Source organism: Lates calcarifer, linkage group LG10 (assembly GCF_001640805.2).
Source record: "Lates calcarifer isolate ASB-BC8 linkage group LG10, TLL_Latcal_v3, whole genome shotgun sequence".
Classification (NCBI taxonomy): domain Eukaryota; kingdom Metazoa; phylum Chordata; class Actinopteri; family Centropomidae; genus Lates; species Lates calcarifer.
In genome coordinates, this window is record NC_066842.1 from 1,246,084 (window position 1) to 1,273,752 (window position 27,669).

A 27,669-nucleotide genomic window follows, 5' to 3' on the forward strand; every position below is an offset into this window, starting at 1 on the left:
GCAGAGACGCATGACGAAAGGGTAAAACAACTTGAAACAATGCAATGAGATAATCACGGAGAGGAAAAGGCAAAAAAATGTGGGGCACTATATTTCTGGATATTTCAGAAAAATTAAATCTGTTTAATGTTGTTACACCAAAAAAAAAAATCATGATAATGGGATATGGAAGTGACTGTGTTGCTCTTGGTGGATGTAAATGTGTGAAATGACAGAGGGAGAGAGTGGAAAAGAGGGAAAGGTTGTACACACCACTAGCATACCAAATGGGGATTAACACTTGCATGCAAAATGCCAGGCACATTTGGACTTTCATGCATGGGTTCCCTCAAAAGACACAAGCAAACACAGAAAACCTTGAACAAAAAGCATTTGCAACAAATCAATTTTCTGTTTCATCCTCCTTATACAACCAGACGAGCCAAAGAAAGGAATTTAAAATGACAACTTTCGACTACTTTCCTCTGATTATCTAAACTTTTTGGTATTCAAACTCCACCCGTCTGACACCAAAGAGGGATAAAACAAATTCACAGTTATTTGCAAATGCTACATAAGTTGAATGAGCTCAGACGCACAGCACACAACGGGCATGTTGGGGAGGGCAGGTATGGCTCTTACCTGTCTGAGGCTAAGTGACACATCATGGAGACCAGATCAAACTGGTTTGTGAAGCATGAGATGAGGTTTTACAAGTTTAATGAACTGGGTTTGAGGGAGATGACTGAGGGTTTTTTTGGGGGGGGGGGCTGAGGGACGTTTTGGTCTCATTTATCAATGAGCTAAGGAAGCATCTTATGAATAAAATTAAAATAGCATGAAAAAAAAACTTTTATTGAAATTATTAGACGATTGACTGACAATCAACATGAAAATAATGGATTATAAAATAGATCAAGCTAGCTTTAATATTAAGCTAGCTGAGTTGTTGTAGCATTAAGCTAACATTATAATCTTTATGACTGTTTTGAGTTGCAAAAGCCTTTCTTAGCTACCATAATGCAAACTTCAAACATGTTTATGATCAGAATACGGAATTTTTAAGTGCAGCTAAAATGGGACTGTACTGTTAGCGTAACAAGACAATGGTATCTCATTCAATTCAGTCACATAAAGCTGCTGAATGTTGCATAGTATTATTCATTCATGCAAGCTGACACTGAAATAGGATGCAGGGGATTTTTTTCCTTTGTAATAAGACAAATTAGTTTATTTAATATAAAGCTCAGTTAAAATACAAAGTTATTGGGATTTCCATTCCAATCCATGTTACACAAAATGCTGCTGCAAACATGCAAACATTTCTCTTACTGTGAGATGCAGAAGAAACAGATGCCACAAAATGACAACAAAACAGAGATGGAGACTTTGTCTCTCCATGTGACATGAAGGTTGCACAGGAAATGATCCCAAACCAAGCATGTTCTTTCATCTTAGAAATATGGAAAGCACATTTGAAGAGTTCACAAAGTTAAAAACACAGAAGAAGATGAGTCAAACAGCTCTGCATGTGTGTGATTAAATCCTCACAAAACAGAAAATATAAGTACACCCCAGAGTGAAGCATAGGGAGGGTCAAGAGTGACAAAATATTGTTTGTATCATTCAGGGTTCAGAGGGAGGATGAGTGGGAGGATGGAAATGTTTCTAAAAGAAAAAAAATGTGGCTCGAGATAAAACATATCGACCAGAAATGGAAAACAAGTAGAAGTGAATTTACAAGGCATAATCTAACTTTTGATTTTAGCTAGGCTAGCCGTTTCCCCCTGCTTCCAGTCTTTGTGCTGAGCTAGGCTAAACACGTCCTGTATCTATCCTTGTACTGGATACACAGAGATTCATTTTCTCATCTGATTCTGGCTTTTCTAAAATGTTAGACTTTTCCTTTAAATGAAAAGTAATTTCCCACTGAGAACTTAAAGATTGTCTGGTTATTACATTACTAAGATTATTTAATTTTCTAGAGTTACTGTCCTTTTTACACGGAAGCTCGATTTTGCCAGGAAAAGAATAAAAAATAATTCAGTAGTTCAGAGTCAAAATTACAAGATACTAAGTCAAAATGATTAAATATAAAGTCCGAATTTTCCATCTTTAAAATCAAATATTTAACTTTTTTAATGTCATATGTCACAATTTTGAGATAAATCAGAATTAGTACACAAATTATGAAATTATATATAAATTAGAAAACAAGCCAAGATTTTCTAGATGTTGAGAAGTTAAAAATTTGACTGTGATATATAATCATAGATATAACTCGAAATTTTTAAATTCTATAAAGTTCTGAGATATTCTTACAGAAATTTAAAATATTAACTTTTTCACCACTTTGACTTATCACCAGCTCTTATCAGATCATAATTATGACATACTATCACATCATTTTAAATCAAATTTGACTGTTATATTTGTACCTGAATTAGTAACTGAATTTTGACTTACTATTGGTTTTTTGTTATTTTTTAGCAATTACTTTTTTCCTTTTCCTATTGGAAAAGTCTCTTTGCTAAATACTGAAACTCTTGTCTCAACAAAATGAATGACTGCAGTAGTGAAGTATCTGCACAGTTCGCCTGACAAACTCTACGCTTGGCCTTGGGCACGGTCGCTCTTACCAGGGTCGTCGGCGGGCATGACAACCGTCAGCAGGTCGCTCACACGTCCGTACAGCCCGTTGGTGCAGACTGCCACCACCTGGACCACATAGCTGCTGTTGGCTAGAAGATCATCGAGTATCGCCCCCTGTTGGTGAAAAAAAAGAAAGATCATTAAAGGACCATAACAGGATCAAGGGTGATATATACCGTTAGGCCGTGTTTCAGTTCAGTGAGTGGGACTTGTGGGACTACGCAGTCAGAGCTCCAGTCAACAGATTGATAGTCTTTGTTCTCTGCAAAAACCACTGACCTGCTCAGACTCAGCGCAACCACAGAATGAACTATCACTGGTGGCTGCAGGGGGCGCTGTTGCTCAGCAAAGCTTAAGCGTTATTGATATTATGATACTTGTGGACGTCCTCTCTCACCACATCCTGGTCTCCATCTGTTAGGTATTCAGCAGGGACAGAGTTTTCCACGTTGGCCAGTCGATAGCTGACAGAATATTTCTCAATGCTGGCATCGTACACCGCCCGTGGCCGCTCCCACGTCACCAGTAGGCTGCTGAGGTTGTAGGGCACCGCCTGGATGTTCTCTGGCTCAGAACTGCAGACTGACAGACGAGAACAAATTCAGAGGAAGGTTTGTAAATATTCTTTCCCATAACTTTTGTTCCCTATTCCACAAGTAACTACTGACTGTTACAGGAGTTTTACCCAAACACCTAGGTGTTACAGGGTCAATAAAGACAAGAACTTCCCTCAAGTGGAGAAGATGGTTCTGGTTGTAATTTGTGAAAACAAATATTCACACATCACTTGATGTTCTCTACTTGAGATAACATGAGTCCACATTTCTTTATCTATGTCTTTATCCAGGCTTCTCTACCATATTAATCTTAAATTTTCACTCTTAATTATTTGCAGCCACTCTGCAGCAGTTTACGGAAATCCAAATACAGATTGGGAAATTATTCAAAACAAAACCATTTAGACAAAACAGAAGTCAAATGAGGTTGTTGCAGGATCTTTAAGTTATTCCTGTTGTCTCCTGCAGCCAGAGTATGATTCTGGGTCACAGTTGAGATTAGAGGAGCAGAGATAATGCAGATGACACTCCTGAGGTCGTGGGATTAACACGGATTAAAAAATGCTGTCAATGACAATAGACAGGAGGAGGCTCCATCCATCCAAACACTGACATAAATCTGAGCTGAACCTAAACCTCTGCACTGGCTTTACACTCTGACCTTTACCCTTTCTCTGTGGGATCAATATGAAACAGTCACGCTATATATCAGAGCTGCAACACTGGCAGTAAAATCTGTCTTGTAAATGCATGTGGTAACCAGGTTTACTCCTTATGTTCCACACTCAGAAAAATACTAACAGTGACAAAGACAGTAAGCAGGTTTAGAGGAGGTGGACATCTGTGGCACTACCAGCTTCAACCACTAGAGGGCAGAATGAGCCAAGAAAACAAACTCACAGCATTTGAACAGTATTGATGAGTGACCATAACTACAATGTCATCATAAATTCATTTGGCCTCAGACTAACATTTAGAAAGTGCATGAGTGGTATTCATACTACAGTTCAAGTCCTGGATCCAAGTGCTACAACCCTGTCCAAAGGAGCATACATCTCTTACTTTGCACACAAATCAGGAGCAATTTGAGGTTTAAGGACAATTAAAAGTCAACCTTAAAAACAATCCGTGAATGAATTTTGGCTCTCTCAGATTGCAAATACCAAATTATCAGCTGGTCTCTAATACCATAACAAGCGCTCCCCAAAAACCACAGATCAATACACTTCATTACTAATTATCGAGTACCACCAGTGTGAAAATCGAATATTAACCAAGTCGACCCATTCTCTCTCTCTCTGGCTGAGATTTTATTTAGGTCACTGGAGATCTATTCTTATCTCTCTTTTTTCCTTCCATTATTTGTGATACACTTGTCTCTGATCCACTTAGACTAGATTTAATTAGCATGAACCTGTATTTTCATACTGGAGTCAAACTGAGGTCAGGCATGTTGTATTAATGAGGAACACTGAAATGTGTTGTTCTACAGCAGATGAGCTCATGAGAGTGTTAATTATTTGAGTCATATGTCTTTGTTTTTGCAACTGAAATAGAATTTCCCTCCTCATAAAGGACTACTACTACCACCAACAGACCCATAGAAACTCCTAGAGGACCTCTAGAATGTCCTCAATGGACACAACGACCTCCAAACATCCTCCTGAACCTTCTAAAGGACCTGTTGAACCTTGTCCATGGCCACAAAAAAATCCAAAACTACACATAGAACCCTCTTAATGACCATTAGAAACTCCAAAAGACCCCTAAAAATCCTAGAGGACCTCTAGAACCTCCTCAATGATCACTGCAACCTCTTAAAAGACCATCATATCCTCTGAATGGACCGCTAGAACCTTCTTTATGACTACTAAAACCTCTTAAAACCATCCATAGGAGGTTTTAAACAACCCCTAGAACTACCTAAAGGAGCCCTAGAACCTTCAGATTCTGTAAATAATGTAATGACATCATAGTAAAGCCCAACATAGTGGGTTACCCGACAAGTGTGTTAGTAATCTGCAAGCCAGGTTCTTCTTTTAATTTTTCACCTGTCTGTTCAGCATGTTATTGGAATGAGCATTTTAAGCATTTTAATGTTACAGCTGGTAGAGGTGGAGCTCATTTTATCTCATTTTAGATGAGTGTATGGCACTGTATAAAATACCATGTTTTGTTTGTAAAGATCAGCAAAGTAACTACTAGAACTTTTAGATAAATATGGTGTAGTAGAAGTAGGCTACAAAATGGCATAAATACCTGAAGCACAAGAACAGTAGTTGATTAAATATACTTCTGGCATGTACCTGGTATGAGGACCTCCTCAGTGCCGGTGTATGAGGAGAACACCTGTCCCATGAACTGCTCCTGCTGCTCTCTGTAATTGTTCTGCAGGTAGTCCATTAGCATCACGTATCCAGCCTGCTGCATCGTCATCACCTCGCAGAACATCTCCAGCTGCAGCAACATCAGCAAATAACACATCCAAGTCCAAAGTGGTGACTTCAAATTACAGTCCAAAACTCAAAAATATTCAGTTTACATTCATATAAAACAAAGAAAATCAGCAAATTGTGTTTTTGCTTGAAAGTGATTGAAAAATTCACTTAATTATAAAAATTTATGCCGATCACCTAATAAATTCATTAGCCTTCATGGTCAACGTAAAATTCTAATTTTCATTGAACACAGCGTAAAAAACACAATTATTTTAACATTAATGACATATGTCAAATAAACAGAAAATACTGCACTGAATTATACAGAGAGACGTTTCTGTTATTTAGCTGACCCCCTTTAATATAAACGGTGTGGATAAAATAACAGAAATACCTCTTAGTCTGACAATTCAGTAACAACACAAACTACAGACTCAGTGTTTTCTCTGTAGCACCAGAATAAAGTGTAAATCTTCTGCAGCAGAAGTGTGTAAGTGAAGGGGCGTGGAGCTGTGAACCATGCTGGAATAGTCCTTTAACCTGCCTTCATACCTGCTCAGGTGAGTCACTTCCCTCTGGTTATATAGCACTCATATCTGACTCACATAGAGACGACACTGCAGCAGAGCCAAGCTCAGAGCCCATTAAGGACATTTGTGGTTGTTAAAGTCGTGACTTTAAACTATTACGCTCTGGCAGCCTGAGCTGAGCTGGAATGTGGACCAGCTGAGACACGTCACAGAGGTTTGGAGAGACCTGGAAACCCTGGAAGTCCTGGAACTGCCAGTATACAAAGTAGAAGAGGGACACCTGCCTCCATTATCACTGCTGTGATGACTTGAAATATTTAAGATTAACATGACAACGCCATAATAAAGGCATTTTAATTATTTATTCAAACACAGAGTGCCTTTTTAGGTCTACATATAACCCATCCAAAGATAACTGCAAACAAACTCAACGATTTTAATCTCTAAACTGAAACCAAAGGCTGCCTAAGAAAACAAAGTAGACACTGATTGGAGAGCCTGAATAACAATCTACAGTAATGTAAAGTATACGTATGCAGAGCTATAAACCATGCGTAACCACTGGTGTGGTCCTTTGAGAACCAGACGTCAGCAAGACAAGTAACACAATTACAGAAACGTCCGTAAACAACCTTTTAGAGACATGTTTGAGGAGCTGAAAGGAGGAATTATCATACCAGAGCTGGAGAAACACACAAGTGACGGGCGAGGCAGAGAAACAGCAGGCTGTCAACAAGCCTGTAGAGTGTGTGTGTGTGTGTGTGTCTGTGTGTGACTGCCCTCAGGCCAAACATGATTGACAGCCATACAGAGGCCGTCATTACATCAAACAAATATTGGCTCACAAAAGATCTTTACGGTGTTTAAGCTGAAACACACACGTGAAAACACACACAAAAGGTTTTCGACAAAAAGGTTCCAGTTTGACGTCTGCCAAGGCTCCGCCAAGATCTTCAACCTCTGAACATGCAGCTGTCATAAGGCAGGAGGCCTCACACACACAAAGACCTTTACAATATGCAGACACCACACACCTTTATTCATTGTGTGAGTTGTTTTTACCCAAACTACACATTTCAATCCTCCTTCTGCACAGTCAAAATGTACAGCTTCTGTGCTCACACTGTCAAATCAAGTGGTTTTGTCCAAAGATAATTTCAAAGATGTAAAACAAAGAAGAGAAAGGCAGCGTCACTCTGTGCAACTCCACCCTGAACTAAAAACAAAACCAAAAGGAAGAAAAGATTCTGGATCTGCAGATTTGCAAAGATGTGCACAGCCACAACATTAAAACCTCTTGTCTGATAATATGTAGGTCTCCCTTGCCACCAAAACAACTTTGACCTGTTGGGGCATGGACACGGGATCTCCGGGGGTGTCCTGTGGATCCTTTGGGTCCTGTGGGTTGTGGAGTGGAACTGGCTTGTTCTGGATTGGATTTGGATTTGGGGATCTGTGGAGTTTGGGGGCCAGATCAACACCTTTGTTATGTTCCTTGAAACATTTCACTTGAAACAAGACCCAAGGTTTCCCAGCAGAACACTGTACTGTAACCAGATGATCGAAGTCATTCACCTCATCTGTGGTTTAATGTTGTGGCTGATCAGTGTATAATCCATCCAAAGGTTGTGTAGTTATTTTGCAGCATCTCTCAATAAAATATAAAACATAAAAAGACAACAGAGGACTTCGCAGAAGACCTAAGTGACCCTGATGCTCTATCCTTTTAGAAAATGCTGTACCATTAAGGAAGAGGGAAACAGAAAATGTTTAAGATTGTACAAATTAAGAGCGTGAATAACTGCACCAGTCAACTGTTTGCTTCAGTCTAAAATACTGGTACTTCTTACCTGTTCATCAGAGATGGCCACTGTGTTCTTGAAGACGATCCACTCTACGATCTCACTGCAGGGCGGTGTGGTCAGAGAGCCGTTGTAGATGAAATATTTCTCTGTGGAATTTGGCAGGAGACCTCGGAGGGTGAAGGGCAAAACCTCTGCACTTTTTCCTGGATCACAGACAAGACAACTTATATAAACACGCCATAGGAAGAAGACATAAGAGAAGAGACAGAGTAAGAAGCTGACATACCGTATCTGCTCACACTGAGGATACTGTCTACGATGGCCACATAGTTTGCATTGTCTTCACTATTCGTCTGTAAAGAGAAAATCAACTTAATTATGTCACATAGAATCTAACAGCCGAGGTTAAACATTAGCAGGTTAAAAATCACTGTCCTCAAACAGACTCACTTCAACAAAAACAGTGGCAAACTAAGATAGAAGATTTGTCTTCAACCTGAAATTTTGTGGGAATCAAATCCATCAGAGCAGCAGTTCCCATATCCCCAAAGCCCTGTCCCATGAATTAAAGTAACCCTTCATCAAAACCACCCATCATTTTAATTGATTTTAAAACATGCAGATACCCTTCATTTCAACCATTTACCGTATCCATTACCTTTAGCTAAGTATTTAAACTGTTTAGTCATCTCTGTTTGTTTGCTAATATACACACCTCCTAGCAACTGCAACTACAAGAAAGTACTTCTTTGGCTTGTTGTAGAAATATGGTGGGGTCATATGGATTTCTTGCCACTGTCTCTAAGGGCACAATCACAGACTGGAAGCAGTCAACATGCTTCACTGGAACAATAACAGACTTTGATGCCAGATACAGAACTTTGAAGTGGGTGTTCATCACCTAAACCAGTCTGACAAGAGATCAGTTCAGAGCTCTCAGAGCCATCATCTGTATACACATATAATACCTATAATACCTGAAGGTTCACAGTGAGTGCTGAGCTACACAAAAGTGAAACAATGGTACAACTTTATTTAAAGAGGGAAAAGAAGGGGGGTGACATTCGATAAGAGCCCCAGGCAAGATTCAAACCCAGGACTTTAAGGTTACATAACATTTGCCTTCACCAACAAAGCCACCAGACAACCCTCGACATGAATTCTGAAAAGTTAAATCCAAAAAAGTCCAAACGATGGCCCAGTTACCTGACACGGCTGCTGGCAGAGCACAAAAACAAAATTTGCCAACTTTTATGTGCTGGTTGGTTGTTTTCCCACCCTGCTCTCCATCCAACCAACCAAACACACACAAACACAGAGCCTGCAGCTTCACATCAGACGTTTTTTTGAGCTTCGTTCCAACATGGCCTCTGTCAGTTCGAACACGCCAACGCTGCCGGGGGCAACGTGACTGCACAAAGCAGAAATACAGAAAGTATGCACGACACTCGGTACAAACCCTGGCACTAAGCATGAAGACACAGACAAGAGCTCAGCAACAATCCTGAGCCAAAAATATGAATCAGACCGTTCAAACGCAGTGCACTCACTGAGGTATTACTACAGTTTCCTGGTGGTATCACTGAACAACTTTGATTCATTCCCTTAGTCTGACTTTTTCATCTGCAGTAAGAAGTCATCAATAAAGTTGTATTCTGCCAACTTTTAGAATTTCAGATCAGAACCTCGAATCAGACATTTTGTGAAATGAGCAACTCTTTAAACTTTAAACTCTGTAAGAACAGAGATTTTCAGACAAAGCTTTTAGCCTAGAGCAGACAAGACCCATTAGCCCCCCGTTAGCATTCAACAGTTATAGCGTTTGTTCCACAAAATTCAGAATGTACGATTTCTGAACCGTTAGCCCAGAGCTAACTAGTACTACTCTACTACTGACACAAACACTACCTGGAGGTATTACTACTACTATTACTACTATTACTACTACTAAAGACAGAAAACTGCTTTGAGTGGAAAAATGCCAAAGCTGAAAAATAAAACTCAAGCTTTGTACTATAATATGTAATGTCTTTTTCTTTGTTAGAGCTGATTTTATAAAATTGGTATCGAAAAAACTTGTGTTCAGGAACTGGTATCAAAGTCAAGATATTGGTATTGGTACTGGTATTGAAAATTTCTGAACGATACCCACCCCTAAAGTCAAGTTAGCTACTGGGTCAGTTTAGGAGTTTGTTTCAAGTAGTTCAGTTTGTTTATCAGCTAAAAATATTTCACTCAAGTTAGCTTCAATTTTGGTGCTGGTTAAGTCAAGTAAATCTCTCCAGTGGGTAATTTGATGTGAACTGGGAGCCAAGATTTCAGGTAAAGGTGAATATCGCCAACTTTCCCATTGTTGCATGCCTCTAAAATTTCATGTATTGAATGGGTTATTTCCATTTTAATGCCCACTTTACTGTTCTACTATGACCGACAGACGAGCCTGTAAACTGATCCGAGTGTTATCAGGGTACATGATCATCTGCCTTGTAAAGCATGCACAGTCTCACATACATACCTCAAACAGCACAGCGAGTGCTGTGATTCTGCCTCCGGCCTTGATGGTTTCATCTAAAGAGTCAAAGCGCTGAGACTCATAACAGTAGATCTGCATCTGTGGGATCAAACGGAGGCATAATTATGAATATTTCAATGTGTTGTGACACTAAGTCCAGTCATGTGTCAGTAGAGATACAAAAAAATCAATCATTCAATTGTTCCAGCTTCTCAAAAGTGATGATTTGCTGCTTCTCCTTTTGATTATTTGATAATTGTAATTCATCTGTGATGACTGTAATTCATTGGACAAAACAAACACTGTGAAGATTTCACTCTGAACTCTGGGTAACTGTGATGGTATTTCTCACAAACCAAACCATCATCATTATCATCATAACAGACTGAGTAAATTTTCGTAATTATACTGATATATTTCTATTTAATATTATCAATGCAGGAATGTAATGGAGTATTTTTGTGGTGTGCTATTAGTACTTTTACTTAAGTGAAGGATCCACCACTGATGTTCAGATGTCTCACCTCCAGAGGGTATTTGACTCCGTCCAGACTGTGTTCGGAGCCATCTGAAGAGGTGTTGCAGCGCCCCCAGTGGAAGGTGATACGTCCGACCTTGAACTTTGACCTGAGGCCTCCTCCACTGATGTAAAACTCTCCATCCACATCCACCGCCACTGAAAAGAGAAAATATACAGATGTCAACACGTACAGAACACTGGATACACAGTGTTTTGTGTTGTAAATACATAACTTGTTTCTATAACCCAATCTGTCAAATTGTCATCTGTCAACAATCTTTAAGGTCAAATCTGCTTTCAAAGCTTTGAAGACTCAAACACAACACAACCAAACCTCTCACTGAAAATGATGAATTATAAAATGTACAGAAGATCAAAAGATCAGAGCTTCTACACCACATAATACTCCACCAACACCTTTATTGGGCCTCCACACAATGATTCAGTCAATACAGGGATCTTCTTCAGGTTGGTCTTTGTCTGATCTGACAAAAGATCCCCTCAAGGATCGAAACCTTCTTTGATGGTCTAATAAATGTGGAGCGTTATACAGTCCTTTCATCTTCCTTGCTATACTGTACATCTCAGCCCATCACCTTCAAAACAGAACAGCCATGTGACTATTGTTAATACATATTTTTCATGTGTACTGGTGAAATTCAGACTTTGCAAAGTCATCAATCTGCTGAACTTTGAGGACTCTGTTTGCTCTTGGTAGGTTTTTATTCACTTTGATCTGTTGGTGGTTGGCCCCATTCATGTCCTCTTTGTTGTCTGTGGTCTATGCATGTCTTATATTCCATTATGTTCTCCTTTAACCCCGTCTATAATCTAATTTCCCCCCGAGGAAGGGCAAATATTGACTCAACTTGTTGCTGATTCACTTGTGTTGAAAAGTTTGTTTGCACCGTATCAAAAGCTTGAAACGATGCATACGCTGCATCCATCGCCTCTTTTTCTATAACTGAAATCTTTCATTTGTAGCCGGGTATGCTCCTGACTGCTTGAGAGCTTTGTAAAGAGTCTGTATGGATGGCAGTCTGCACCTTGAACCTACACTGGGCCCATTTGTGCGCTGATAAAAACAGGTTTAAGTACTGTCGGCCTGAACCGTGCTCAGATTGTCCACCAAACATCTCCATTAATAAAAGCCTTTGGTGCAGCTGGCGGCCGAACAACAACTACAACAGAGTGCTTCTTATTTCGCTGAGAGTCCTGTTGCTAAGAAGCGCTGGACTCGTCTGTTTGGGGCCTTTTCGAAAGGCAAGGCGGGATCCCTCTTGTCTACAATTTCACTTAACAATTACCTTGAATGCACACCGTAGGTTATTGTGTTTCACACCACTTAGAGAGAGGAAATATATAAAAGGCTCTCAATCCTGTCAAATGAGAAACTGGTAACTGTATCCTTTACAACAGGACACCACTGTATGAGAAAAGGCCCAGTCGCTTGGTGTCTATCTGGGAGAAAATGTCATTAGGAAAACAGAAGGTCAACATAGAGGGATGGTGGGAAGGGAGGGCAGTAAGACAGGAAGGAAAAGGAGAAGGCTAGAGTTTGATTGATGGATTCCTCACTTAACAGTTTGTAACTGTTTGTAACAAAAAAACAGCTTTTAAAAGGCTGTAGATGGCTTCACTACCACAAAGAACAAGTAATTCATATATTAAGAGAAGTCCTTCAATTTGCTTTGACACAGCAAAAACAACTCATGATGTCACTGAAATTTCACCTTTAAATGTTAAACCAAGGAGTCTTGAGAGTCTACAGCCATGCTAGCAGCACTGTGAGGCTATACTTAGACACAACTATGTTTTGAACCAAATGCTAACATCAGCCTGCTAACATGGTGATGATGAGGATGTATGTTTTAGTTTAGCATGTTAGCATACTAACATTTGCTAATTAACAGTAGACCAGTTCAACTGGAGCTATCGTGGTGGCAATAATTCGTCCTACAACATGACAACAACATGGATGTCTGAGTCACATTTTCATGGCAATCCATAGTTTTCGAGACATTTCACTCAAAACAAGAAATGTGGACTTCATGGTGATGCTTTTGAATGGATCCAGTAGTTGTGTTATTTCAATCTGGGCAAGAGCCATGGACCAACAATGATCATGTTACTAGCAGCTAGAGTCATGCTGCTAGTAACATGATCATGGAGTGCAGTGTCCAGTAGTTTCTGTTTTAGCTCTGTTTGTGGTCTCCACCACCTCCTGAAGTAACTATCTGGCTTTAGCTGCTAAAAACTTTGCTGTTTGCTGCTGAGCAGGTAGCGTATAGTTGGGTTTACCAGAGCTTGTTTGATGAAAACAGCTGCCTGCTGCTGCTGGAAAAGAGGCTGATGAGAGCAAAGTTTCTGGGCCAAAACACCAAAACAATGAGCTGAAAGGCTCTAAAATGCTTCATCATGCTGAGGAACTTCTGAGAGGATAGCATCCACAATTAACATTAGGTGATTGTTCTCACCGGTCTTTCCGTTGTTCTTGATGGTCGTCCTGTCGCCTGTCAGACTCTCCCAGCCTTCAAACTGCAACTTCTGGTACTGTAACTTCACCTGGGCCAGGTTCTCCTCGATGTTGATGGGAGACTGCTTGGCGTTGCTACAAGATGGAAACTTCTTGGCCCAGTTGTTTTGGTTTAATGTTCCTGAAAAACAAGCAGAGACAAGAAGTATTACTAGTTATGTTTGTTTGGTTTGGTTTGGTTGTTGGTTTGGTTTCAGCAGAATTATGCAAAAAGTACTGATGTAATTTGTTCCAAACTTGATGGAGGGATGGGGCATGGACCAGAGAAAAACCCATAGAGATAAAGAACTTTTGGATATTTTTGTTCATAATTCATGGATGTTGATGTAAAATATATGACCTATGACCTCCACCTTTCAATATGACCTAATAATAGACATATAGTTGAAGTTACACACTTTGTAAAAGTAGGATTTAAGGAAGAGCTGTTTTAAAGTATTGGTGATCTTTTGCCTTCATTAGTGGTACAAACTGATAAAGTGCAGACTTCTCTCTCAGACAAATTTTACAATGACCAGGTGTGCTGCTCTGGGAGAGTTAGCTATGAGCTAACAGGCTAATAACCCCCAGCTGTTCTGCTGCACTATGGCTTTAACGCTGATATCAGCTCACTTTTTCTCCTCTAAGGTCAAAGTTCAAGATTTTTCAGTGTTCAGAGTTTTTTTTTTTTTTTTTTTTTCTGAAACGCAGCCGGCAGCGTTCGACTAACAACTGCTGCTCACAGAAAGGGTTCAGAATCAGGTTTCCTCTTTACTGTCACACAGAGAACAGGCTAACATGATGGATGACATAAATACAGTATGGAAAGTGTTACAGCCAGGAATACAAATTATCCCCCACAAAGACCTTCATCTATTCATTTGTGTGTGTCAGCTGCACCTCAGACTGAACCAAACTGATTTAATCCAGCAGCCCATATTCATGTCAAACTGAGCTACAGCCTCAGGCCTTTTCTTTCAATTTTATTGGAAAAATAATCTGAGCAGCATGAGAGGTGCAATCAAAAACAGTCCAAACTCACATGGATTCATTCACATCTGTTCAGAGTTATTCTCTTCATCTCTGAGACCGACAGTCACATTCAGGAGATGAGACACAGGCTGGAAGCTGCCGTCTGTTTGACTCACTGTGTCTCTGCTCAACAGCTGCTGGACATCTAAAATCTAAATCTATTTACATGAGTATGTCCTCAGTGATGGAATAACATAGTCAAATATCACTTTAGATAATTCTGTCTTCTATGTCTGTGTATGTTGTAGCTTTTGAATACTAGAATTATTACCTTGCAGTTGAATGCCTCAGTCAACCAGACCAGTTGCACTTAATTAGAACGTGAATTCTTGAGTTTTGTGAGGTCACAGTGACCTTGCCCCTTGACCTTTGACCACTAAAATCTAATCACTTCATTGTTGACTCCAAATGAAAGTTTGTGCCAAATTTGAAGAAATTCCTTTGAGGTGTTACTGAGATATCATGTTCAAGAGAACAGCACAGACGGACACTATGCAGGTTTAACCTAGTATGTAGTTATTGTTATAACCATAGCCCAAACCAAGATGTTTTTCTAAACTTGACTATCATAAAGACCTAGTAGCTACCCAACCATCATCAGATCAGAAATCTCTCCCATGTGTAGTTCTAGAGCATCATTTTATTTGGATGATGTGTTATTTTCTTGGAAGTCAGCCAAGACATTTTAATCAAATTTTACCATTCACTGCTTCTTAAAAATGCATGACAAACAATTCATTGGAATCTTCAAGCACTAAAATGGATACACAGCCCATTTTGGACGATATCTAGCTCTTGCTCTTGTATCTAAAGACATTTATTTTACTGTAAGTTCATCTCTGGGAGGGTACAGCCACGGCCTCATCATCATAATTTACTTATTAAAAGGGCTGTGTTTGGAGCCGCACCGCCAGCAGCTTTAACTTTATTCAAGAGCAATAATCATCCGAGCTTATTCTTATATATTCTTCTCTCTGTAACTGTAAACACGATGTCATGTGATTAAAGCCTTTTATTAAACACTCTGGATTTTTATCCATTTCAGAGCCTTTTCATTTCGATTCCTTCTCCTCTGAAACCATCCACGTGTTCAGACTAATGAACTGTCTCAGTAATCCTGCAGATGTTTGCAGCTACTTCACTCCACGTGCTTATTATGTGTTGTGGTGTTGTTTCAGCCAGCTGGTGCTTATGAGCAGGTACGTTAGAGGTGGTCACATGACCCACCACCACTATGGTCCTCCTCCCTCTCTGATTGGCTGTTAGAGCTTCTTCCTCCAAAGGACAAAGAGCCCAACCAGGTCAGACAGGCTTCTGGGTCAGGACGGATATTAGCATGTCAATGAAAAAAAACACACACACACACACACACGTTCTTGTACACCTATCTTTATAGGGACCAGCCATTGACACAATGTATTCTCTCAACCTTTACCCCAACTTTAACCATCCCAACTGAGTGTTTAACTGTGAAGCTGTATGACCCTTATATACTTGTATAGTAAAACAAGCCCACATCAGCTGTAAAACTTCATAGATTTAAACCACAGTGTGAGTTTCATTTCAAATTATGTGACCTGTAGAAAAACAGAAAAATTTCTCCAATGTGAGAAAATGCTGCTTTTCTACGTCTACTTTATATTAACTTTTATTTTTGTGATTTTATGCTGTTTAAAGAACTTTGTGGTCTAGGATACCCTAATGGCTTTTTTCCACTTTTTTCCGATTTTTTATAGAACAAATGATAACAAATAAATCAAGAAAATAATCAGCAGGTTATTCAATAAAAAAAATAAAATAAAAAACATTAGTTGCAGCCCTAAACTACACCACCAAGGATTTTTTGAAGCGTGTTTGTGACATCCATCACATGTATAATGTACATGACTCAGTTTTTATATCCTAAGACTATTTCTCCTTTAGTATCAGTTTCAAGAGCAGTTTGTTGTTGAGCTATATATAATAATAATATGAAGCCTCACTCACAGTTTAACAGACTTTCTTCTTTACTGTCTTTAAAAAGGATCATTAACATTAATTTACCTCTCAGACTCTAAACGTTTACATTCATTTTCCCCTTAAGCCGCTCTACATTTAGAAATAGTTTCCACATCATGTCTATACCACAAACACTGGAGCTATATGGTATTTATACTCCTATTAATCTTACACACATCTAGTGCATCAGTTCATACAAAATTCAATCTGACAAGTTTGGAAACTCTGAGTCAGAACAAAGTCTGGATTATGAATATGAGGAAAGACGGAGCCAGGGTTTTTCCTGTACAGCTTTCATTCTTTACACTCTTATTGTACAGTTGGTTAAATTTTGTAAATGTCAAAGGCAGCGTCGTCCTGCAGACTTGAACTCCATCCCTACCTGACATGAACTACATGTCCAAACAGTCACCTGTTCATTACCTCCACGCTTCAGGTTTCGGGTTTTGTATCAGATTTTAGAGTCCACAGCTGCAGGGATCTGTTCCCACTGAGACACGAGAGCATCAGTGAGGTCAAGTAGAGAGTAATATTTGACAGTAAAAAACATCCAACATCCAGTTATTCTACTGGTTAGCAAAAGGCAGGTGGAAACCAACAGACACATGAGTTGTATAAATATCTGAGACACATGGAGCTCCTACAAGAGTACAGCTTTGACATCTCTGTTACAGTATTTATATACACTGATCAGCCACAACATTAAAAACCAACCTGTCCTGTTAATCAACTGAAGCTCAGCAACTTCCTGAAATTAGACTCCGACTAAACAGAAGTATGACTGATACTAAGTCAGTTCGATATCAGCACAGCACAATTTGTTAGGAAGCTTCTCAGATTAGTTTTAAGTTGTACAGACACCAACTGTCATATATGTCTCAATCTCAGAGTCCTACATCACCAAATGTGGATTAATCCACCACTGAAAACAGTCCCCAACAAACTCACTATTTCCTCCTGTTTCTCATCTGTTTTAGTTAATTAGTTAGTTAACTAACTAGTGTCTCTATTCTACCTTTGCTGCAGCCACAGGCGCTGTCAGGTGTTGAGTAAAAGGAAATGTCATTGCTATGGTAAAGTCACTGACGTGACTCAACAATGAAACCTCCAGACCTGCTGACTAATAACTGACAGCTTGTTATTCCAGGAATGTGCTGCCTGCAGAGCATTGGACTTTACAACTTTACTCACCTGCGTACGACCAGTCGATGTCTTCAGAGAACTTGCGTTGATTCCTGTAAGCATATCCGTCAGCTGTAAGAGAGAGAGAGAGAGAGAGAGAGCTACGGTCATTTAAACAGACCTATATGCATATATAATAACAGATTATATTTACGCTTTTTAATTTCTGAATCCTGTAAATCCTCAAAACCTGTTCTATGTAGAGAGTTTCACATGAGAAGAACTTTTGGATCATCTTTGGCTTCACTGCACAATTAAAAGACCAAAATCTAATCAGTTCATCCTTGTGTCCAAGTGAACATTTGTACCAAATTTGAAGGAATTCCTTCAAGGCAATCTTGAAATACCATGTTCAAGAAGTCAACTACAATCACAGCCCTGCGGTTGTATGCTTCCACCAACCAGTCCACTTGCAGTTAATTGGCATGGTCAACAACATGTTTTGTGCAGTCACAGTGATCTTTCACCTTTGACTACTAAATTCTAATCAGTACATCTTTAAGTCCAAGTGAACATTTGCACCAAATTTGAAGAAATTCCTTCATATTGTTCCAAAGATATTGCAAAAATGAGACAGATGGACGATCCAAAAACACAGAAACAGTAAAAAAAAACGATGGTGAGTACAAGCAACAGGAAAAAAGAAATAACAACAAAAAAAACTTTTAGAATATGATAGATTAAGGGCTGGTTAATAAAACTAAATAAAGTCAATAAAAGGTTTAGCTTCTCTTCAGACACCAATGACTCAGTCTATCTATTATTTTCATTAAAGTATTACTTCATAAATTACAGCTCTCGGAGCTGTAAGCTTGTAAAAAGTTTGACAGAATCAATGTTACAAGACAAATTTCCTTTTAAAATCCTAAGCTGACAGATTCATTAGTGTGTTTTATAGTTGCCCTGTTGGTGTGTTGTTGCTGGTTTTGATTTTATTTGATTTGCTGCCTCACACAAAGTCACTGCTGAGGTTTCACTGAACAGCTGCCAAACAAAACCACAAGCACCAACACATACTATCCTGCAGCTGAGAGCAGCCGTGGGGCTCTGTTCGACTCCAACAATAAAAAACATGAAGCTGGGGAGGGTCAGTGAGTCACTCACAACTATAAAAGTGACCCTGTTCGTTATGTTGGGTTTTTATTTAGCTGCTGGAAATACTATATAAAGCTCTGTTAGGTTTTCAAATCTCAGCTGCTTAAAAACTGCTCCCTCACACATGGGTTAGTGATGAGCTGGCATTTGGTACCATTTGTGTCCTTAGGTCCATGTTTGGACCCAGGTGGGCTAAAAGGGGGTGTATTATAAGAATAACTTTCAGTATCTAGAGGTGCCATGTCAAAGGTTTTTCAACATGTCCTCTGATCTGAATGACTGAGAGTTAGCACTGGCTGGCATGGCCCAAAATTTACACTGATCAGTCACAACTTTAAACCACTGACAGGTGAATAACATTGATCATCTTGTTACAGTCCACTGCTCAGAAATGCCTGGAGGAACATGACAAACAGCCCGAGGTGTTGACCTGACCTCCAAATTCCCCAGATCCCAATCTGATTCAGCATCTGTGAGATGATCCGGAACAAGCCAGATCCATGGAGGCCCACCCAACCCACAACCCACAGGACACCCTCAGAGGTCCTACACACTGGGCAGATAAGCCAATGGTGGAGGTGATCATAGAGCCAAATTGACCACCGTCAGAACAAACGCCCCCATTCCAGGTTCATACCTTAACAGACCACTGAGGAGCAACATTCTCACCTTGAACAGGTGTGTTTTTTATGCCATTCACACCGCCACCTCCTGAGAAACTTTACAAACAAATTTTAATACCCAATACAACATAAACACTAACTGCAGACTAAAATGTGAAGCACAAAGTTGCGTCATCATCTCTAAGACACAAACTCAACTAAAACTGGACGTTATATTCTTCAGCTCTCTCTCCTACATCACCGCCTTCCTCCGGACCTCGCCGACTGACTCGGACCGCTCCGGTTCTCAGTCATGTTTATAATGAGATCCTGTCAGGAGGTGACATCATTAACCCGAGCGGCTGTCCAGGCATCTGTCGCCTTAATGAAGTGGAGTCGTTAGAGAACAACACCTCATTACCATCACAGAGTGCTGAGGGCCCCAACAGAGAGGCAAAGAGCAGAGGTCACATAACACGAAGAGGAAATAAAGCAACACGATGAGGTGTGTGTTTATAAGCTGCAACAACACGGAGAAAAATGTTGGCAATTTATTGGTGGAGTTCAACATGCATTTATTATTACAGAGGAGACTGTAAACCATCACACCCAACAACAAACTGCATACATACACCATAGTTTTCTTCAGGCATCTGATCATAGAAGCTGTGAACGCTGCCTGAGGGCATGTTCTCATGTAAAGGTTTTCTTTTTCCTTGGCAGGGTAGAACAAAAAGCTGAGGAGGGTTTGATTCCTCAGGAACATGGTGAGTAGTTTTCTCTTCACCAGCCAATCACATTTAAGGACAACTAGGTCATGTTTCTCAATAACAAAAACACACATGGAGACAGAACTTTAAAGAGCAGCACTCAATATGTGGAAGAATAATTATCATCCTTCTGTATCACTACCTTTTTTGTGACCAAATGTTTTTACTGAAGCGAAGACACAAAATTTTAGGACTAAAAGCATAACCTGTTTGAGTTTAACAGGAATAAAAGAGAATATTATGAAAAATGACTTTAATAAAGAATAAAATAACTTAAATTATTACAAATACTGTTACAAGTTGTGTACATAAATGCACAAGGAACCAAAGATAAAACAAAAATTACCACCTCACAGTTGTATGTGTGAATTCTTTAGTTATGGCCAGTCACAGAAACCTTGACCTTCCGACCACCAAAATCTAATCACTTCATCCTTGAGTCCAAATGAATGGTTGTACCAAATTTCAAGAAATTCCCTCAAGGTGTTATTGAGATATTGAGTTCAGGAGAATGGGATGGACAACCTGAAAACATCCAGCCACAACTGTTCATGTCATTATTGGTTACCAGCAATTGATCAAAATGATCAGAGAAAGTTATATATGCATAACACACATCCAAACGTCCCCAAAGAGATTCTATGAAATCTCTTTAAAAGGATTCAGTCAGGGAAGGATTCATTCTAAAAGACCTTTCCTCTCTCGCCGCATTAATTCTGGTGGTTGACATCTCCAGATATATAAATACCATCCAAGAAGGTGATGACCCAGTGGACCGAGAGCAAAGGGTTTCCAAAATAAAAAGTTTGTTCTTCCTTGTCAAAGTGCCTATATTATCCACAATACAGCTCGACTACCAGCAGTTTGCTCAGAGATTAGGGTGTGTTATAGTTACTAGTAGCAGCTAGTAGCTCCAGCACTAACTGTCATATCATTTCGTTTACTGATAAGGACATGTATCATTCAACATTTAAGCAACAAAATCAGCATGAACATGTTGTACCATCAAAGAGGAAGACGTAAAACACTGATGCTCCTCATCCCTCTGTCTCCTCTCCAGATTAAATCTCATGACCCAACCTGGTCATGGTCTGTTCAGTATTAGTCTGTGGTGAATTAGGAGATGAGGTGTCCTGCTGTGAGGTGTTTATTCCCCCTGAGCTCTGGATGATAGTGGTCTAATCCAGGATTACATGTTTGACAGTCTGAGGAAGTCGCCTGCAGGGCAGGTCCTCAGCTCAGCTCCTCAGTATGAAGACGTTCGTATACGTTTCTCATGTGGAGCAGGCTGACGGTAATCTGAGCTGATTTAGATTAAGTGTTTATGAGGCAAGAGGAGATCACAATCACTTTGAAAGTTTTGGATCTGATTGGGTTTTAAAACTTCCTGCAGGGTTTTAACATGAGGGAGAGCACATGGAGTGACTCTCCACATGGTTCAAATCGAGAGCAGGATTAATGTTTTGGTTTGGACTTTCAGACCAATCACATGAAGCTGATGCTCATCATTAAACAATAGCAGAAGAAAAGCAGAAGATATGGTATGTCAGGTAACGCTGCAACATGATACCAAAGCTAACCAGATCAAACGTACAAGAAAGGCTGGTTATATACGTTTGATCCATCTGGACCTTCAGTAACAGTTCACTGTGAGGTGTAAAGTCTGATTCCTTTCACCTTGTCTAACCTCCAACTCCAACACTGGATTTCCCTGTGAAACATTCTGCTGATTAAGTCTTTCCTCTAAGAGAATAAAGCTTTTCTTGTTCCTCTGGTCCAGTGGAACGTCACAGGACGGTCCAATCATCCATTTCTCTTTAGTCAAAGTGTAGAAAGTTTAATCCTCTGAATCTAAAGAAGTCTGATGTGTCGAGACATGATCGAGATCCAGCAGAGAAGACTCTGAGTCTTCTGTTTCTGAGGGATAAAAGACTGACAGAGCACCAAAGTGGAACTAAACCTCCCAGAAACTCCCTCCTTGCCACTTTCCCATGAATCATTGCATGACCATAAGCAGAGAATGAATGTGATTTACTGCAACGCATTCCAGCTGTGTTACAGCTCCTGCTGGCCGGCCGCAGCAATAAAGAAACAATCAGGGCTGTTCGTTTTTCTTGTCCTGATGTGTCTTTGTAGTCGCCTCGCTCTGGTGGTGTTATTCACTCTCTAACACTCAGGCTGCGACAGGGTCACGACCTCTAGTTTAAAAGGTCAGAGGGCAGAAGTTCAAGGAACAAGCAGCAGCTTTTATTTCCCTTAGAGTGAGGTGAGGATGTTTCCGCATCGTTATCACCTCAGGTTGGATGTTTGATCCAGAGAGAAAAAACTCAACTGCTACTGGAACGATTTTCATAAAAATTTATGTTCACCATCGACAAAGGATGATCACCTTTGACCTTTATCTTCTGACACCAACATCAAGACATCATTTTCTATTTAACACAAGAAACAGATGCTAATGTGTTGATTATACAACTGACTCAGGCCTGAACCCTCTCCTAGTTTCGCTGCTATAGGCCCAAACTGCTGGAGGATTTCCCATGATGCACTGAGCTCCTCTCTCCCTCTCCATCTCTATGTATTCATATCCCAGCAAAGCAGTGAAGCAGCCAACCGACCCGCACTACCATCCCTAAAACCAGACCACCAGCATGGCTAAAAACTCAAAAAGGTTGACGTTAGTGAACATGAAGACTGAAGGTCTTCGGTTCCCTCCTGTTTCTCCCCCCGTGACCTCGCAGCAGTCAGGTGGGTCAGGACAGACAGGAAGCTGTGAACTCTGTCTCTGTTAAGGTGGAAATGGAAACCAGACAGTGTAAACAGCAGCTCTGACATGAAACACCTGCCTGCTCCCAGAACAGTACATCAGCAAGGCTCTGTTACAGCCTGTGTGTGTGTTTTAGGCTTATAGGGTAAATCTTTAATCTTTAATCTGTAGGGATTCAGTTTGGGGTTTAAGTTGTTCTGATACCTGTACAGTCATTTCATACGTGCTGGTGTTCAGTGCAGGTGCAGTTTCAGTTGTAAAAGGATTATCATCAGGGCTCATCTTTCCCCTCCACGCTCTGGCTGTCGTCCACCGACAAGTGCTGCTTCTTTAAGAGTCAGCGATGTGCAGCGACCTGAACGCTTCAGGTGACTCAGCCTCTGCTGAGCTGAACTCACCTGAACCAGCATGAAGTTTGTTTCACTGTAGGCTACATGATTTTATCCTTTTATCCCAGGTTACCAAACTCCAACACCTCCCCAGTGATTTTGGACTTTTTGAACATTTTACTGCCTCAGTTTCACTCCACCACATGACTCGTCTGACATGTCCACATCAAACGCTGCAAGTCTCAGTTACAGACCACACCAGTGTCATGACAATATCTGACACATGAGTTGGGCTGAAAACCCTTTTGTTACACTGACAACAAAGAAAACACCTGCTCATCCTGTTACAAATGTTAAAACTGCACAGAGAGGATCCTCTAGAGACTCCAGTGTTCATTAAATATGAAAACACAGGACCCAACAAAAACAACTTTCTTCTTCTACACATTTAAGATGTTGAATTTCAGCCCTCCTGACCTTGATTATACTTCCATCTCATCACAGACACAGGACTTTATTTTTAATTATTCAGTGTTATGAATTCCAAAAAGCACAGACTCTGTCATTCCAACTCTGCTCCCTGAACACCTGTTGTTGATCTGTGTAACTTTGGTTTTTCAGGTACAATCTCCCTCCAACTGAGTGATAGTCAGCAACTTAAACTGCTGGAATCAGATCCAGAGAGTTCAGACTCTATGCTGAACTCTATCTATGCTGAACTATAGATCAGTTAAATCAGTTCAGTTCAGTTCAGTTCAGATCAGTTAAAAACCAGCGTTCATCTCTGATATCCAGGAAACTGATGCAAATATCAAGAATTAGAAGAGTTTAGTGTAGTTTGCTACAGCCACAGCACTTCCTGCTCCAGAGGGAGAAGGGGATTATGGGTAATAAACACAGAGAGTGAAAGGTTTTGTTTTCTGTATACGATGACTACTGAACCACACCATGCTGATTAACGAGGCTGGCTGCAGGGGGCGCTGCTGCTCAGTGAAGTTACATATTGTTGCTTTAATAACTGACCTACTTTTGATTAAAAATCTATATATTGCTGATGTGGGTGCCACAAGGAGAGGTGAGTAAAAATGCAGCAGAATCTTCAAGGTTAACAAATGATGTTACACTGCACAATGCTGCCGATGTTTGTTTGGGAAAAATTTGCGCTGTTGATGATCTGATCCGGAATTATTGGAGAAATGAAATCATAACTGAGGAGAAAAGGTTTTGGTAAAGGAGTAAAATCAAGAGCAAGAAGAGCCGAGGAGAGAAAAGTTGATTTACGAATGAATGAAGAGAAGGAAGTGAAGATTGGAGGGTGATTGGGGTTGGGGGTGGGGGGTAATTCAGGTCTTGGGGGCTAGAAAGGAGGAGGTTGGCGGGGTTACATGCTTATGTTCTACTGGAAAAGAGTGAATGAGTAGAATAGATTCTATGGAGAACTCTTGCTCAGCGTCTGTACGGGAGAGAAAAAGACCACAACTGTGTCAGTGTGTTTATTCAGCGGAGAGTGGCCGGCTCGGCGCTCCGGTCTGTGGAAGTCCCGCTGCCTTCAGCCGGACGCTGAATAAGAGGATTAGCCGAGCCCTGGGAGAGCCGGGACGTCCACAGGCTGTGGGGGTGAGAACCGGTGCCCACGCCAGAATGTGTGACAACCCCACCCCCCCGCCAACATCCACCCGAATCCCTGCCCCTGCCCCTCTGCTTCTGATGCCAGGGGGGGGACCGGGGGTCTGAGGATGGTGGGGGTGGTTTGGGTAATAACAACTGCTAAGATTGGAAGGGTACGGCAGGTTAATCTCCGGACAGGCTGGGCTCTTATTTCTGGTGGAGCCAAACCAGTGTGGCCTGGCAAGTTTTAGCTCTTTAACTACACATTTTCCAGATTTAGTGAGTTAATTTCCTGCCTCCCATCCGGGCAGTCATTGGTTTAATTTCTCATTTCTATGGAAATCAGCTTGCAGGGACTTCCTGTAGATAGATAATCCATTACACTTCAGTCACCTTTTTGCTCTACAAGCTGATATGGTACGATTAGGCAAATGTTCAGCAGGAACGCAATCTTTTCCCAGTGTTGAGTTTAGGCTAGCTTACTTCAGGTTTTGATAGTGGTGTGGTTTGCTTTCACCAGTTAATGGAAAGCATGTTGAGTTTCAACCTCAGATTAAATCACAGAGGACACAGATCTGATCTCAGTGAGGAGAACAAGAACATGTTAAAAACACCAGGTGTAATCGCAAAGGCAGGAAGATTGGATCGCTTGTTAGAGAGCGTGTCTGGATTTTTCTCCATTTTAACACCAGATGTAAATGGGGTGAAAGTTTTTACAGTTTATCCTGTGTAGAACATGAAAGTCTGTACAAAATTTTATGGCAATCCATCCAATATTAGAGCCACTACTGTTGGTTCTGAGAGGTTTTGTCCAAATCCAACAACCTGACGGTGCTGAACCAGAGTAGTTGAAGAAACCAAACCTACACCCTCGATTTTGTTATTGATGTTGTTCTTAATCTGAGTCTAACAAGCAACACTTTTAACCCAAGAGGTTCCTCCAGAAAAGTGCTTTAAGGTTACAGATTGAGGTTCAAGGTTTTGACCTCTGTTGGAGTTTAGAGTCTGTCAGTCCCGCTGAAGAGGGTGGGATTGGTTCCCAGTGAGGGAGCACGCTGTATCCGGCAGGCCAGACTCAGGGCAGAAATACACACTGGAAGCTTACTACTGGTGTAGATGGGACGGTAAGTCTGAACAGCTGGAGTGTTTTACACCTACAGATCTGACTGCCGGCCTGATCTATCAGCAGACTGAGAGATATCCACAGTGCTGAAAACCACTGCTGTCATAACATGTCCACTGGAGCTACTGTACAACTCCTGCTGCATGATTTTATCTTGAATCATCCACTTCTGGTCCTCTCATGGAGAAGCACTGAAGAATTACCTCTTAGTAAAGAAGAGTATAAATGTCCCCTGATGAAGAAACAACTGATGCAGCTCATGGATTCTGTTGATCCATTCAGTCTGTCTGTCTGTGGACAGATTTGTCACCACGATAGGATTGCAACTGTGCTTGATACAGTCTTGAAACCTTACAGGTGTTTAGTTGAGATCAAAATGAAGGCTGAGGTTAAAGATGGGTGTAGTGCGACATAACGAGTGCTCATGCAACTAAAAGCCATCTTGCATTGGGATCCACAGCAGTTGTGATGCAAACAGCTTATACATTTAGAGACACAATGACTGGAGGAGGTCCAACATTACAAACTCCTGTGTTTACAAAGACAAAATCGTATAACAACATAGTCAAACAAAACTGCAGCTTATAACCAGAATTTCTGACTTTCTGGCATCTGTTTTACTGTACTGTCTAGATACAAAGCAAACATAGAACTATGAAACCACAGTTGACCAAAGTTAAAACCAGACTCACTTTTTCCTTCCTGTTACCTCTTGATGCTACAACATCTTGAACTTTTTCTATCACATGAATAAGTGAGAGAAACAGGGAACACTGAAGGAACTAGTCCTGCTAAAAGTTAACTAGCAAGTTTGGCTAAGAGCCACCAAACTTTGAACTCTTTTTTCTTCACTGTTTCTGTAGTTTCTGCTCTCTGCCTCTGTAAGAAAACAGAGCTCAAATGTGTCTTTTATCTCTGGTCTGAAAGAAGTAAAATGTTTTTTGCAGCTAAAAAACTTTCTAGCAAAGACCTTCATTCCCAAACTGGCTTTGAGTTTGTCTTTTGTGAGGGTCAGAAAGGCAGATAGTGATTCATCGCAGTGATTTATACAAAGCAGATCCTCCATAAAAACTCAGAAGTCCACTATAAGACCACCAAAAGGAAATCAAAGTGCCCTGTCACAGTGCTGCAGGCATTAAACAAATGAAAAAGTCCATTCTGCCTCAAAATCCCTACAAAGTACTGCTAGGAGTGTTAACACAGGGAAGAAACAGCTGTGGAAAACTAAACTCATCAGACCAGCAGAGGCCTCTGGGTTGATGTTTTCCTCATCGATCAGCAGCTCTCATCTTTCCCTTTCAACTATAAATGGCAAAGAACAAAAGCTGTGGATTATCTGCAGGCCGAGTCCATCGGCCGTAAAAGGAGGCTGAAACATGAAAGAGGCAGAGCTGCAGAGAGGATGAGTTCACATCAAACATGAACACCAGGAATGAAGGCCAGGAGCTCGACTGGAATGAAAATATGACTGGACGCTGCAAGAATATCAGCTTTAGTGAGTCACTTCAAGTGGTATTGACTGTGTAAGTCTTATCTCAGTGGTTTTCAGTACAAACAAGTTGATTTGCAGGAGAAACAAGTCTATGGTATATTAATTTGTATGTAAGAGAAAACATAAGAGTATTTAAGAAGACTATGCACAGTAGGGGAGGTGA

At 40.5% G+C, this 27,669-nt stretch overlaps 1 protein-coding gene across 1 annotated transcript in view; it reads right to left on the minus strand.

Moving 5' to 3' along the window:
- ptprz1a (protein tyrosine phosphatase receptor type Z1a) overlaps positions 1-27,669 on the minus strand; it is a 78,894-nt gene that overhangs the window by 34,453 nt on the left and 16,772 nt on the right. Inside the window, 9 exon segments of the mRNA XM_018704916.2 lie at positions 2,619-2,745; positions 3,029-3,213; positions 5,495-5,645; positions 8,007-8,164; positions 8,248-8,314; positions 10,477-10,572; positions 10,998-11,149; positions 13,471-13,650; positions 17,730-17,792. Coding sequence (XP_018560432.1) covers positions 2,619-2,745; positions 3,029-3,213; positions 5,495-5,645; positions 8,007-8,164; positions 8,248-8,314; positions 10,477-10,572; positions 10,998-11,149; positions 13,471-13,650; positions 17,730-17,792 — 1,179 coding nt within the window.